The following is a 14,175-nucleotide window of genomic DNA, read 5'->3' on the forward strand; positions in this document are numbered from 1 at the left end:
CACCAAGTTAGGTGCGTGTGTCGATCTGCTTGAGGGTAGGAAAGCTCTGCAGGAGGATCTGGATAGGCTGCACCGATGGGCTGAGGTCAACTGCATGAAGTTTAACAAGGCCAAGTGCCGGGTCCTGCACCTGGGGCGCAATAACCCCAAGCAGAGCTACAGACTGGGAGAGGAATGGTTGGAAAGCTGCCAGGCAGAGAAGGACCTGGGAGTGATGGTTGACAGTCGGCTGAATGAGAGCCAGCAGTGTGCTCAGGTGGCCAAGAAGGCCAACGGCATCCTGGCTTGTATTAGGAACAGCGTGACCAGCAGGGCTAGGGAGGTGATCGTCCCCCTGTACTCAGCTCTGGTGAGGCCGCACCTCGAGTACTGTGTTCAGTTTTGGGCCCCTCGCTACAAGAAGGACATCGAGGTGCTTGAGCGGGTGCAGAGAAGGGCGACGAAGCTGGTGAGGGGCCTGGAGAACAAGTCCTACGAGGAGCGGCTGAGGGAGCTGGGCTTGTTCAGCCTGGAGAAGAGGAGGCTCAGAGGTGACCTTATCGCTCTTTTTAGGTACCTCAAGGGAGGCTGTAGCGAGGTGGGGGTTGGCCTGTTCTCCCACGTGCCTGGTGACAGGACGAGGGGGAATGGGTTTAAGTTGAGCCAGGGGAGTTTTAGGTTAGATGTTAGGAAGAACTTCTTCACTGAAAGGGTTGTGAGGCACTGGAACAGGCTGCCCAGGGAAGTGGTGGAGTCACCATCCCTGGAAGTCTTCAAAAGACGTTTAGATGTAGAGCTTCGGGATATGGTTTAGTGGAGGGCTGTTAGCGTTAGGTTGGAGGTTGGACTCGATGACCTTGAGGTCTCTTCCAACCTAGGAAATTCTGTGATTCTGTGATTCTGTGATATATATGGTAATATAAATGGTAATATAAATAGGCAAATATTTATACGATAAGTAATAAAGCATTCAGTTCTGTTTTAATATCTGTACTTTAGTGCTTGGGGTCCAAACTGAGTATAGATACTGAAGATATCATGTTTATTTGCTTGCAATTATCCAGATAATTTTTACCTTTGGTTACCTTGCACTGTTGTCTTAGCAAAAAAACAAACAAACAAAGACATCTGCCATAAGGGTCCATTATTCTGCAATGCCTGTCTACCGGCTGCTATGCAGCCAAACAAGTCCTTTCTTCAAAGTGCTTGCATTATATGAAGAGGGCTATGGTCAGGTGATTTCCTCTGATTGCATTAGCATGCTTTAGCAAATTAATGCCTACTAACTGCTAAAATGTGTGCCATAATAACTTTCAATCATCATTACGACTATACAATGGGGATTGCACGCTTGGAATTCTACACATTACAAAAGTAAGTGGCTGGAGTTTTATGGACTTGTAACACAAAGTAATTCAGAGTTAGTTTCCAAGGTAGCACACAAAAGACTGTATGTAAGCTTCTGTAAAAACAGAACGGGGAATATCGAGGTACTAACTTGTTTATATACAGCAGTTTTCTGTCTTTTTCTGAAGCTGGACAAAAAGTCATGAGAGGAACTCACACCAGACACAATGACCTAGAAGTGAAGCTAAGCAAAACAATTTACATTGTAGCCAGTAAAAGTGTCACAATCTCACTTCATAGGAAATAAAACCAAAAATTGCCAGATTCTTATAATGTACAAAAGCAAGGTTCTATGTATTCTATGCTGATACGGCTGGCTTTTGAGGTAGTCCATCTTTTGGACGGACATCTATCCAGCTAAGATATAGATAAGCTGTGATTAGATCTTCAGAACTGCATGTTTTTCAGGTACCAAGTAGTGGATGCTTCTAATTTGAATTAGGTATTTTCATTTTTTCAGTAAAGCAAGAGCTGGACTGACATTCCCACTGACTGTATTGCCCAGTAGGAGTATTTAAACCCCATCTTGGTAAGGGAGATCTGACTCACTCTGAATGATCTGTTACATCATGTTGTATGTACCTTCCTAACCACAGTCAGATCCTTGCTATATTAATGACAATGCACATGTATTTATGGATGCTACTTCAAAAATCATACATATTAAAGGAAAGGACAGGAGGTAGAGAATGATTATTATGGTAGTTTTACCAGACTGTCATTCAGCATGTCTGTTCTGAAAACCAGTAATACAGAGACACCAGAGCTAATGCTATCTCAGGCAGTAACATTTGCATGACACCAGAATATATTGTGGTGTTACTAGTTTGTATCATATAGGAAGTAGTTTAGCCGTATTAACATCAAGCTGTCTCTGCCTAATATGATTACACCATTTTCAGTTCTCATGCTAGCTTGCCTCTGTTAGATATATCTTTATTATATCTTCTGTGAAGCATCTGTTATATGTGATTTGATATCATCTTCAGGATTTATAGAAATATTTCCTATATATTTGAGTAGTTTGCAGTAGAGTGCTTCAGAGGGCTTGCCCTGAACATAGAGAAATGAGATGAAGTGCTCTCTTCACACCTAGTTGGTTTGTGCTTGAGCAGTGTGACAAACGCTGTAGAGACTGGTAGTATCAGATACATTCATCTGTATCTGATACATGGTTTATTAATCATACTCTGAAATTTCAGGGAACATAGGTTTAGAAGAGCTACTCTCTAGGCCAGTGATTATAGTACATGTAGATGAAGGATTCTAACTACAAAACAATGGAGAAAATACTGTAGGGATATTCTTCTAGCTGGATTTCCAAGTCAGCCCTCTGGACAAATAAACAAAGAAGACATCTGAAATAAAACCAATTGCTAAGACACTATTAAATAGTATGAAAGTTGCCATTCAAAGAGAAACCGTAGTAATTTTTCACTTCTTTGAATATCCAACTTCCCTGAATTGTCTAAAAGTGATATTCTGATAAATGGACTAAGACTAGAATAGATCATGTAATTTAAGAATTCTAATTTAATTTTGATAGTGTATGCTAAGTTTAGTTGGTTAAATGAAATGAAACAAGCATTTAGAATTTTCTAAGTTGCTTACATGTTTATTTGTTTTTTTTTTTTTTTTTTTTTTCCTTTACTGTCTTTGTTTCATCTGTTCAATTAAAAAGTTTTGATTTAAGAAAGATGCCTACTTTAGCACCACATACTGTTTATAAAAAGGAAAAATACAGATGCCCAACATCTGGTGGGACCTGTAGGTCCTATGTCTTTAACATATATGGTAGTCCTGATTTCAGAGTGAGAGAATGATACAGCTCAGTCCCAAACCAGTAGTCCCAAAACAAACCTCCCCAAAAAGGGAAGAGAGTGCATGCAAGGTGTTGGAGACCCTTGTACTGAGGGTAAAAGCTATGCTGATGGATACTTCAATGCAGTAAGTAACCAGACCATTGAGCTGAAATGAAATGGCTGCACCACATCTAAAAGCTTCAATAATTTTATTTTTTCTGTAGTGCCTTCCAATTCAGTATAAACATGCTATTTATCATTCTTAATTTGTATTTTATTCTTCATTTTTGTCATTCTGTAGCTCACTTTAAAGAAGTTTCAAGATTTCAGATCAATATCTTTTATGTTATAGTGATTCAGTGTGTGATACCAGTAGACTCTGCCAACTCCTGATCTGAAAATCCATGATTTTCTCACTGTGTATGAAAGAATTATAACTTTAAATTGACTTGTGATTCATAGCGTATCATTTGGTAATGTATTTGCATAAGAGATAATAAATCTACTAAATACAAAAAGTAGCTTAGAGAGACAGTGCTGGTTACCTTTATGAAAATAATCATCACCACGTCTTCCTTTTCCTGAACAGAAAAGAAAATACTTAAAACAGACATAGCTAGCTACACTTGAACTGAATACCTTGAACTGCTTCTGTGGTGAGATCCTATATGAAAAGAGATAAAACGCACTGCAAATAAGCACACTCCTTTTTCTCCACTATAAAATATGAAACAATTTCCTTTCTACATACAGAGAAAAATAATCCAAATTTTCTGTTTCTGATAACACCTCTCAGAAGTCATATCAGTAGAAAATAAAGCTATTTGATAATAACTTCCTACTCTACTACTCTAGATCTGCTTTTGATAAAAATGCTTTTGATATTGAGTAAGGAAATTGTTTATCTGAGATTTAGAGGTTAAAAAGTGCTATGTTTCTCTAATTCTGAGTTGATTAGGACTTTTGCTATGATATTAATGAAATGAATAAAAGGTGTTTTTAAAAGTCTCATCTTTTATTGATCCCTATTGTCATTGTTAATCTTGTTAATCCTTTCCATGGGTTTATTTCTTCTTCTATTTAATATGTGATTCATCAGGATAGCCATTTCTTCTGCACAGAAATTAAACACTTGTTTAATTTCCCAATCTTAATTTAAGTCATATTTTGTTCGTCACATTGTGTTTTTGTTTTTTAAGGTTTTTGTTTTGTTTATTAAACTTAGAGACTTAAAAATGGTGGTGAAAGAACTTACGGCATTGAATTAAAAGGAATTCTTACTAGATACTAAATAAATGAACACTGAGCAATATGTCAGTTTCGTGACATCTAATACTAGTTTCAAAAGTACTCACTTAAGCACTGAAAGTGAAGCTGATATTCACACACAGCCCAAGAAGAAGTTTTACAGTTTTTTAAGTGGGGATTATCCACAGTAAAAGAAATCAAAGACCAAGAAAGGTCAACTAGAAGGTTCTGGCTTTTTTGTTTATCTTTGAGAAAAAACGTGCAGCACAATCACAATATAAATAATGTGTCAAGTAAAAAAACAAACAAACAAACAAAAAACTGTTTTTGTAACGTATCTGTTTTCATTTTTTGATTCTACCTGTTTTCCCATATACAGTCTCTTGTGAATGCATTTCTCCTATTTCTTATGAACTTGTTCATTGTAGTTTTCAGCAGCAGTGAAAAGAAAATGGCTTAGGAGATAAAGCCTAAGTTGTTTATTTTTATCAGTGCTGGTAGAAATGCGGTGATTATACAGTTTCTTTTTAATTACACTTGTAATTAGAGTATTTGGAGTACCTTGCTTATTTGATTGTAGGGAGCAGTTATCTGACCAGTCACCAGGAATCCATTTTGCGGAGAGTTGTATTGCTCTGTAGATTGCACTGAGTGCATTGAGTACCATTCATTTGCACATACAGACAAAGAAGTTTGTGGGAATGTTGTTTATTATTAATGACCAATGCTCTTATGTTTGGCTTATGATGTTCAGGAATGCAGAATGAGAGCTGGGGATGAATTAAATTTGCATTTGATTTTTGTACAAATGCATCTCTCTTTTCCCTCGTTATCTGTTCTCCTGCTTATGACTACAAAGGCACAAAGTGGACTGCTTCAGGGCAGAGCTAGATTATAAAGAGAAGTTATACATGTAAAACTCCATTGCATGACTAAACAAAATTATGATCCTTTATCAACTTTTGGCAACAGAAAGAGCAGCAATCTTTCAGGTATGTTAGCAGGGAGTAGCAGAAGTCCTAGGTTAGAAAGAAAAAATATGTGGGAGCATCCATGAGATTGAAGACTGCATGTGTTAGAAGATGAAATGTTAGAAATGAAAGCAAGCATTACTAGTATTACTATAAAAGATCCTTTTACTGTTGCCATAGTTAATGTTAGATTAGTGTTTCAAATACTAGGCCCAGGTAATGAGCAGCAGGGAAACAGAGGTGAATAGTGATGACCCATATCTAGATGTGATGTTAGCATAGATGAACTCCAGTGGTTCAGATATACATAAAAGGTTTATAATAATAAACAACAGTGAAATCAAGGCAACAGGTCCTCCCTCAAAGTTGCATCCATTGTCATTCCACAAGTTTCTGCAACAAATTGACACTGAGTTGCCAGTCAGTGATAGGAGCAGGAGACAAACCTCAAATTTGTCCCAAGGAATTTGCAGTGTGTGAAGGCCAAAAAATTTCTCTAACCTTGAGCTAATTCTTCTCAGCAAGGACAGAACACCCCATCTGGGGATATGAAAGGCTGCCAAAAGCGGTCTGTAACACTGAAGTTTCAGTACAGTTGCATTTATGAAGTGACTATAATAATTTCAACACTGTGTTCTGTTCTGTATTTTTCCTTATATACTTTTAACATAGTGTTTTGTTTCCTGACTTCTGTTATAATTTGAGAAGAGTCACAATTACTTTCTGCTTTTGTGCTGAGATTTATTAAAAACCACTTTATCCCCTTTTCCAACCCCCCTCATCCTCCAAAGAAAGAATATGCCTGGGAAAGGTGTTGCAGGCAAGGTTGTTGAGGTTACTCAGGAACCAATTACATTTAGCCTAAGGTAAACAAATTAAGAAAAAGGTGCAGTAGTCCATACATTTTCTTTAAAAATATCTTAGTCAGGCTTGTACCTTATTGGTTCGTTTAAAAAAGAAAAAAAAAAAAAAAAGGTACAGCACCTAGCAGCACAGCTGTAATGAAATATTCATTATTTTTTTCCATTGTAAATCACTTCTAGAAAAAATTATATAATTGAAAGATTTTTAATTTGTTCCTCACCGGCAGAATAGCAATCTCATTGACTTAAATGCGTATCTACTGCAGTGAATAGGGCAGCAGAGAACCCTAACACGTATACAGACTCCATGTAACCACATATAGGTGCTCAGTGTCTGCAAAACTATCCATTAATTCAAATGCACTACATGTCTTCAAGAGCAGGCATTAAATTTCAGAAGCCTACACGTGATGCAGCACTGGAATTAAATCATTTTTTCTGTAATAGAAATGGAGGGGCAGTATCCTTGTTTCACATGCTGTTTCACCTTCTTCCCATTTAATTAAACAATGTGTGTCGATTAAAATAGTGTAGAATAGAGCTGTATAATTAAAAGTTGCTTCTTTCATCGAATTTTAAAGACATCAAATTACTTGTCCAAATTGTTACTTCATCTGGAAGAGCTTGTTTCCCGTATAAAAGCCTTTATTAAATGATTTGGTGATGCATACTTTACCACATAATTACTGTCTTCTTAAAGCTGTCACAGAACTGCGCACCTGCCTCTAAGCATTCCATTAAAAATAAATAAACACAGACCCTCTTCTGAACTGATGCTACATCAAAGAAATGCACAGGTATTTTGATATCATCATTACATCCCTCTGAGTTCTGAGACAAGCTGAACACTCTAATTGACTCCTCTTTACAATAGATACCTCAATAAAGTGTTTCTTTAGCTGGGCACTGCAAGAATTTCAGTCATGTCTCTACTGAACACTTGTAATTGTGTTGTTCCATGATTAATATCAGCTAACATAAGACCCTTTTACTGCTAAATAGAGCGGTCTTGTTTTCTTCCCCAGTTAGTCAGCAGCGTCTGTTTCCTGTCTCTCCCTAGAATAAGTGTTAGCAAATGCTCAGCTATACATCGATCAGATTAGTTCATTGATCCCCTGAAAACTAATCCTACATATACATTTATTTATTCATTTGTATATTGCATATGTATATGCAATATACATACAGATATCAGTCGCTGACCTGACTGAAACGTGTAGAGAGAGCACCACCAACACACTGTGAGCTGAGGGGTTTCCAGTGCTGCTGCAGGAAAAGATATAATTCTAATTCCCTTCCTCCAAAATAACAGTAAGACAAATATGCCTACTTTGAAAAGCGTATCATATTGAGGGCTTTCTTTTGAGTGTGCTGCAATATCTTCAGTAATAGAGTTTTGACAAGATGCTCTCCAGCTTGTAAAAAAAAAAAAAAAAAAAAGCGATTAAGTTAGTATTAACTACACTGAGTTGTTTTGGTTTTCTACCAAAGTCCATAAAAATGTATTAGCCATTTTTTTCAGTTACAGCTTAAAGAAATTAAGCTATGCTATACCATGTTTTAGCACTTCAATGTCAGAGTTGTTTTTCCTAGGAAAATATTTCAATATATGAAGATAAAATGTTGTATTAATATTGCTAGCATTTTCATACACATATCTTCAGAGAAATATCTGATACTCTTTTCAGAAACTCTCAGCAACGCTCAATAAAGAGGAAATAGCAACAACAACAGCTCAAAAGATAAATAATAGCATCTGAAATTGAACCAGTGTTCATCACAAGTAGTAATCTAAAATAAGTCATGTCTGTTACATACACATGCGCTTGGTAGAAGTACCAGTTTATGGAACAGCCTCAAGAGTTTAATGATAGACTTTGAAAGAATAAATCTTCTAAAGCAAAAAGTGGATGAATTGTCAGTAAAAGTCTTACAGGAAGAAATACAAGATCGCAGAATTTAAGCTAAAAATTTTCCTAATGCATATCACAATTGCTTATTTATTTTCTTTTATATTCTTTTATATTTTAGATTTTGCCAAAACTGTCATTAATTAGATTTATTAATTAATTTAAATTAAATTAACTGAAAGTTAATTTTCCAGTGAACATCTTGCCAGTCTTCTGAAACCCTCAAGCATAATTTAGCAAAAAAGTGCAAAAATTAAGGGGTTTTCATAGAAAATGAAAGTCATATAGAACACAAGCCTTTTGTGGAATCCTTTGTGCTAGCTGCACTTACAGTTGAAATTTCAGATATTGATAAGGAGTCCTGTCTTCTCTTTATTTCTTAAGGCCGCTGGCAGCAGCAAGGTAGCATGGTAATAAAGAAAGTACTTTCAAGGGAACAAATCATTGATGCCAATTAGTTTAGTCCTTTAAGAAAAAACACTATCAATTATTATTACCTCTGCTTAATTGTGATATGAGAGCGTGTTTGATAGATACATTTCTGTTCCAGGTGTAGTCCTTCATCCACTATGAAGACTTTGCAAGACTTGCCTTTCTGCGAACCAGGCAGTGTTTATACTATGAATTGACAAGTATATTTTAAAACAAGATTAAGCTTGCTGAGCAACATGACTGTAAGTATTTCTGAGTCCAGAACTGATTTAACCCAGCTTCAGCCTGCCTAAAGCCCGTGTTTAAAGAAGCAGCAGCATGTCATTCATTCTAAAATATCACTGTGGCTGCTTTCAAGGTGCAGGCCTAACAGAAACGACAAATTAAATTACTAGTGTGGATTCAGAAATGCTTCCTTTTGAGGACATGACATTTTTCTTGCAGAGGTTTTAGAATCAATGACAGTTTAAAATTAAAATTAAAAAGGTAAAATAATTGAGTTGCCCAAGTTCAGCAAATAATATGTCACAAAAAGATAAAAAGTTGACAATCACAGTGAACTATGATCTATTTATGTCTTTCCTATATTCTTAGTGGAAGCTTAATTATAGAGACATGTCTGATTAGGTCTCCCACTTAACGGAGGCCTTTTCATTCTACTTATGGTATGACTTCATGGTTGTCCCATAATGAGTAGTTACAGAATATGTTTTTAAAAGCAACAAAGCACTAGCCCACGTTGTCCTTCATAGGTCAGTGATTGCTAATGGGATATAGGATCATTCCCTCCTCCAGGTCAACAGCACACAGCTGTCCCAGGTGGATAGTGATTATGTGTCATTACAAACTGATCCTCATTCAGTGTTCTGTCAAAAATGAGATTTTTGTACTCAATCCATTTCTTAATGGACAGGTGTTGCAAGCAAATTGGTATTAATTGGCAACATTGTTGGTGATCTCAGCAGAAAGCCAAAGGTGTGAGATGAACCAGAGGATAAAAGCTGCAATTGAAGAGATTATCTCTAAACAGTCATTTTTTTTTTTTAGTCCTTTGGAGGAATGGTGTGCAGAGCATGAGCAGCAGCTGTTTAGTAGACAGAAGGCTTGAAGTTCAAGCCAGCTCTGTACACTTGGTCAGACCAAAGGATCATCTAGCCAAAAAGCTCGTCCCCAACAGATGCCCTCAAGACAATCCAAGAATAGAGGAAATATGTAGAATTATTTATGGGGTATGTTCTCTGCACCTCCAGTGATGTTTTGGATAGGTGCTTCCTGAACTAGAGTTTCTTATATACAGAAATGCATTCTTTCATTGTTTTTATCCTTCTGTATTTTAGGATCTTACTATATTTTTAGGGAAAGTGTGCCATTATATCCTAGTCCCTTTCTCTGTGTTCTTATATACACTTGTCATACAATCATGTCAGTTACTTCTTTTCCAGTCTAATTAGTCTTTATTTACTTAATCGTTATTTGCTTGAAAGTAATTCCATACATCTGCTTTTTCTGCAACAGCAAGATGTTATTTTGAGTATTTATCATCTGTTCATAACCCATTACAGTCCAGGAAAAGTTAATATATTCTTACCTCATAAGCATTAACATACATTTATCTATAATATTTTTAGCAGTCCTTTTAGCAGTCATTCAGTATCATGAGGTGCTTCTGCTGCAGTTTGCAGTTTGATCTCCTTTTTATTGTTTTTCATTACTTGTTTCACATTGTTGACTTCATCAGTCTATTGCTTACCATCTTGTCCACATCATCAATTGGTACGCTGAATAGCATGTATATCTGGGAGTCCACTGATAGTACACTCCGCTGCAAAAACTGTTTACTAACAAGTATTTTGCTTGCTCTATTAACCTAATTATTAATTTGTTTGAGGGCTTTGCCTTACTTCATAGCAAATCAGTTAAGAATCTTTTGTGAGGACAAGTGGTATTTGGAAACCAAAGTACATCGTAGCAATTGGTCCTCTCATTAACTAACTGCGTGGAAAACTCTAAAAGATTTCTGAAGCATGACCTCTGTTTGCAAAGATTATATTGGCTTGCTTCTTCACCATGTTGTTTATCCCCATTTATTCACATTTTGAAGGGATGTAGTGAAGGATCTGTCTCTGATTGAAGTATTAGTAGATTATAGGGCAAACTGAATAAAATGGGCTGCTGGGCCTATGATAGTATTTAATTTTTATGCAATGGCCTTGTGGCCATGTGTATGCCCTCTTTTGTCTGTAACAAGATAAGGAGGTTTCTAATTTCCGTTCTACCATAAACAGGTTAGTATAATATGGCTTAGTAAGAAACAGAAATTTGAGACTTGAGCCAGATTGACCTCTTTATATCATTTCCCTATTCTTGGTCATTACTGGCTGGATCATGAGGTATGTATTCTACATGTATAACCCAGAACTAGGGTGGTGAAACACATAACCATCTGAAAAACACTTTCTCATATGTTTATCAAACACCAAAACTTTGAAATAGTCTACAGAAGCCAAATTTCCTTAGGAGTTTACACAAGTTATAACAGATTAGCATTTAGAATCATAACTTTGAGATTAATAAATTTTGACCAAGGGTTTTCCCCCCTTTAATTAACAAATCTAGTGGATAATTGTGATGTAGATTTTCTAAAATTTTTATCTTTACTTACAAGGAGATATTTCTTCTTTATGCTGTTATCCTACTAAAGCATTTGACTGAAGTGTAAGGGACCACACTGAAATATCAAATTGCTAGTGACCCTTTCTTTTTCTTTTTTTTTTTTTTTTTTTTTCTGTAAAATACTCTTAAATTGAATATTACATAATAGACAGAATAGACCCTACTAAAAGAAATACAGGGTATGTTAGACTCTGTTATCATTTTCAACTTTAGGTTGCCTGTCATTCTGTCAATGATTTTCATTTGTACAGAATGCTAAAATATGCATCAGTTTCCTCACTATGATATTACCAAGTTTAAACTAAGCTTTCAAGCCATCTTTTTGTGGCTAATTCTATGACATAGAATTAATCAATGGACTTGATTATGAAATATTCATACTGAACATCAGGTGATCTCAGTCAAAAGAAAGCTGGATTGTCTAGGGATTGCAAATACTCTAAATGAAACTCTATGATTCTTTTCCTTAAAGAGTTTGCAGTGTACAAGATACTTTACTGTTAACCAACTCTGCCAATTTCACTACATTTTTTTTTTATTTACTAGAGAAGTGTTCCTCAATCACTAACTCTCGGTTATCCTGTTAGAATCTGAAAGTCAGTATTTTGATTTATTTAAAGAAATAGAGAGATCAGTTGCTGCTGACTATAAGAAAGAACTTCAGGAAAAAGAAAGAAGCAAACAAAAACCTAAAAGATTTATGAGCAGGAAGAAAAAAATAGAAATGGAGCAATTCCCAGAATGCTCTCTATTTTGGGTAGGTTTTATTTTTTTTAATACCTGGGCATGAGAGAGCTGATGCTGGTCCATCATTTGGTTTATTTGCTTTTGTTCTACTTGGTGCATGTTTATGGCTCGTATAAAAATAACCATCTTTAAACTCACTCCTCTACTGGTAAGTCCTCTGGGACAGGTAATTTCGGTCCAGATACAGATAGCATAGATGCCTAACTTTGACCTAAAATTCTTTTTTTTTTTTTTGCCTGTCTTTACATAGTAATGGCTCTCTTTATAGAAAAGTGAGATATGCAGATGTCATGGTAGTGCAGAGATATAAATACCAATTTAAAATTTCAAGTGCATTGTTTACATGTGTTCTGTAAGAAAATCCTAGCTCATTCTGTTGTTCATTTAATAAGCCTTTTATATGCTCATAATCATGATTATAAATCTGAATTGGTATGCTAAGCATTGGTTTCCATCATTTTCTAATCAGTTCATAATTTAATTGATATTTACCTGTAAACACTATTTTCAAATCATTTGCAAAGAAAACCAGTTACCACCTTTGTCTTTTTTTCCTTTATTTTTCTTCACAGTTTAGACATAGTTTTGTACTTTCAGTCAGTGATACAATAGTGTAAACCTCTGGATATTATTTCTCAAGGAAGAAACTGAATATTCTGCAACTGTATTAAGATGTGTATTTCTCTGAAGTTCCCTGAAAGTTTTAGTGTCAGTAGTTCTTTGACAACTTTTAAAATTTCATAAGTATTTTATTTTAATCAGGTTTCATACTGTGTTGCTTTCATGAATTAATTAAATATTGAGTTGCAATACATAAGATGCTACACGTATGGCTAGACTGAACAATCTATATAACCTCTACTTCAGGTTTGACTAATAGCTATATATTCAGGCTAATTCCCTTAGCTTAATTTGCACTGGCATTTGCACACATTTGTTTTAACATCATTTTCTTATGTACGCTGTAATGAGTAGATGATAAAAGTATGTCTTTTCACTGTTGTGAGATCTGGACATCCTCTACTGCTTGGAGAGTATCAGCAACCTTGTCTTTCCAATAGAGGCACTTGAAGGAAAACTTCTAAGATGAAATTTCCAAAATTCATCATTTCATATATAGGTAGTGATAACAAAGAAAACAGAGTTTTAAATCAACTATTAAATAATACTACGGATAAAAGTCTGTTGCATAAATAAGAAACCAGTCTTCTCAATGACTCCTGTAGTACTTACATTAGGATACTGTGTCTTTTTCTTTGATAATTGAGGCATGTCAAAGAGTTTCATGGACCAAATTAGTTTAAGTCAAAAATGTAATTCACATTGCATTTAGATAAAATTCAGGACATTTATGATTAAAACAAAACAAATTGCCTTCTTATTTTCAGTTATAAAAATATATGTATTGTTAGTATTCAGGCAATATATATTATTTAGTATTAAGGCAATACTAAAATTAAGTCAAAATAGTATCAAATTATATCACATATATTGTCAAGATGGACAGCATTGCTTTCTTCGTGAATGTTTTTATTTCTCTACTAAATTCATGAGTTATTAAATCTACAAAGTTTAAGAAACTAAAGTTTCTTAAATAGTTTTATCACTATATATTATTCCTTTCTGAGACAAGCAGAGCCAGAGATTAATATTCATGTTTTTTGCACTATGTTGTTTTGTAAACTGTACTTACTGATTCTCATTTATTCTGCACAGGCTCCATCATCACCTTCTTCACCCATAGCTAATGAACCAAAATATGAGAAGCGCTGGCTAGACACCTTATCAGTTCCTCTGTCAATGGCTCGAATCTCGAGGTACAAAGCTGGAACAGATAAATTAAGGTTTGTAATCTAAAAGGAGAAGCACTGTTTTAGTTAGCTGTACCTAATGTTTTACTGTGGAGTGTTGGCTACATAAGGATTCTTTGAGTGGAGATATGAAAGTCTTGTTATTAAAATCTATGTAGTCCATCTTCTCTTGAGATTAATACCATGCATTATGATTATGAGACAAAGTAAAAAGACTGTAAATGTAGCTCCTATAAATATGTTTTTGTAATCTGATGTACCTTGGGAATTCAGTTAGCATCAGCAGCTAGCACAGAGGTTAAGCTTGGCATTACTTGAATTAATTTTTAAGG

The 14,175-nt window shown here is 35.3% G+C and overlaps 1 protein-coding gene across 4 annotated transcripts in view; it reads left to right on the forward strand.

Moving 5' to 3' along the window:
* The window catches only part of SNTG2 (syntrophin gamma 2), a 241,631-nt gene that overhangs the window by 140,923 nt on the left and 86,533 nt on the right, over positions 1–14,175 (forward strand). For all 4 annotated transcript variants that reach the window (XM_032184891.1, XM_032184892.1, XM_032184893.1 and 1 more), the window contains one exon: positions 13,749–13,876. In XM_032184891.1, coding sequence (XP_032040782.1) covers positions 13,749–13,876 — 128 coding nt within the window. The remainder of the gene's footprint in view (positions 1–13,748; positions 13,877–14,175) is intronic.

The sequence above is a fragment of the Aythya fuligula genome, chromosome 3 (assembly GCF_009819795.1).
Source record: "Aythya fuligula isolate bAytFul2 chromosome 3, bAytFul2.pri, whole genome shotgun sequence".
In the NCBI taxonomy this organism is placed as follows: domain Eukaryota; kingdom Metazoa; phylum Chordata; class Aves; order Anseriformes; family Anatidae; genus Aythya; species Aythya fuligula.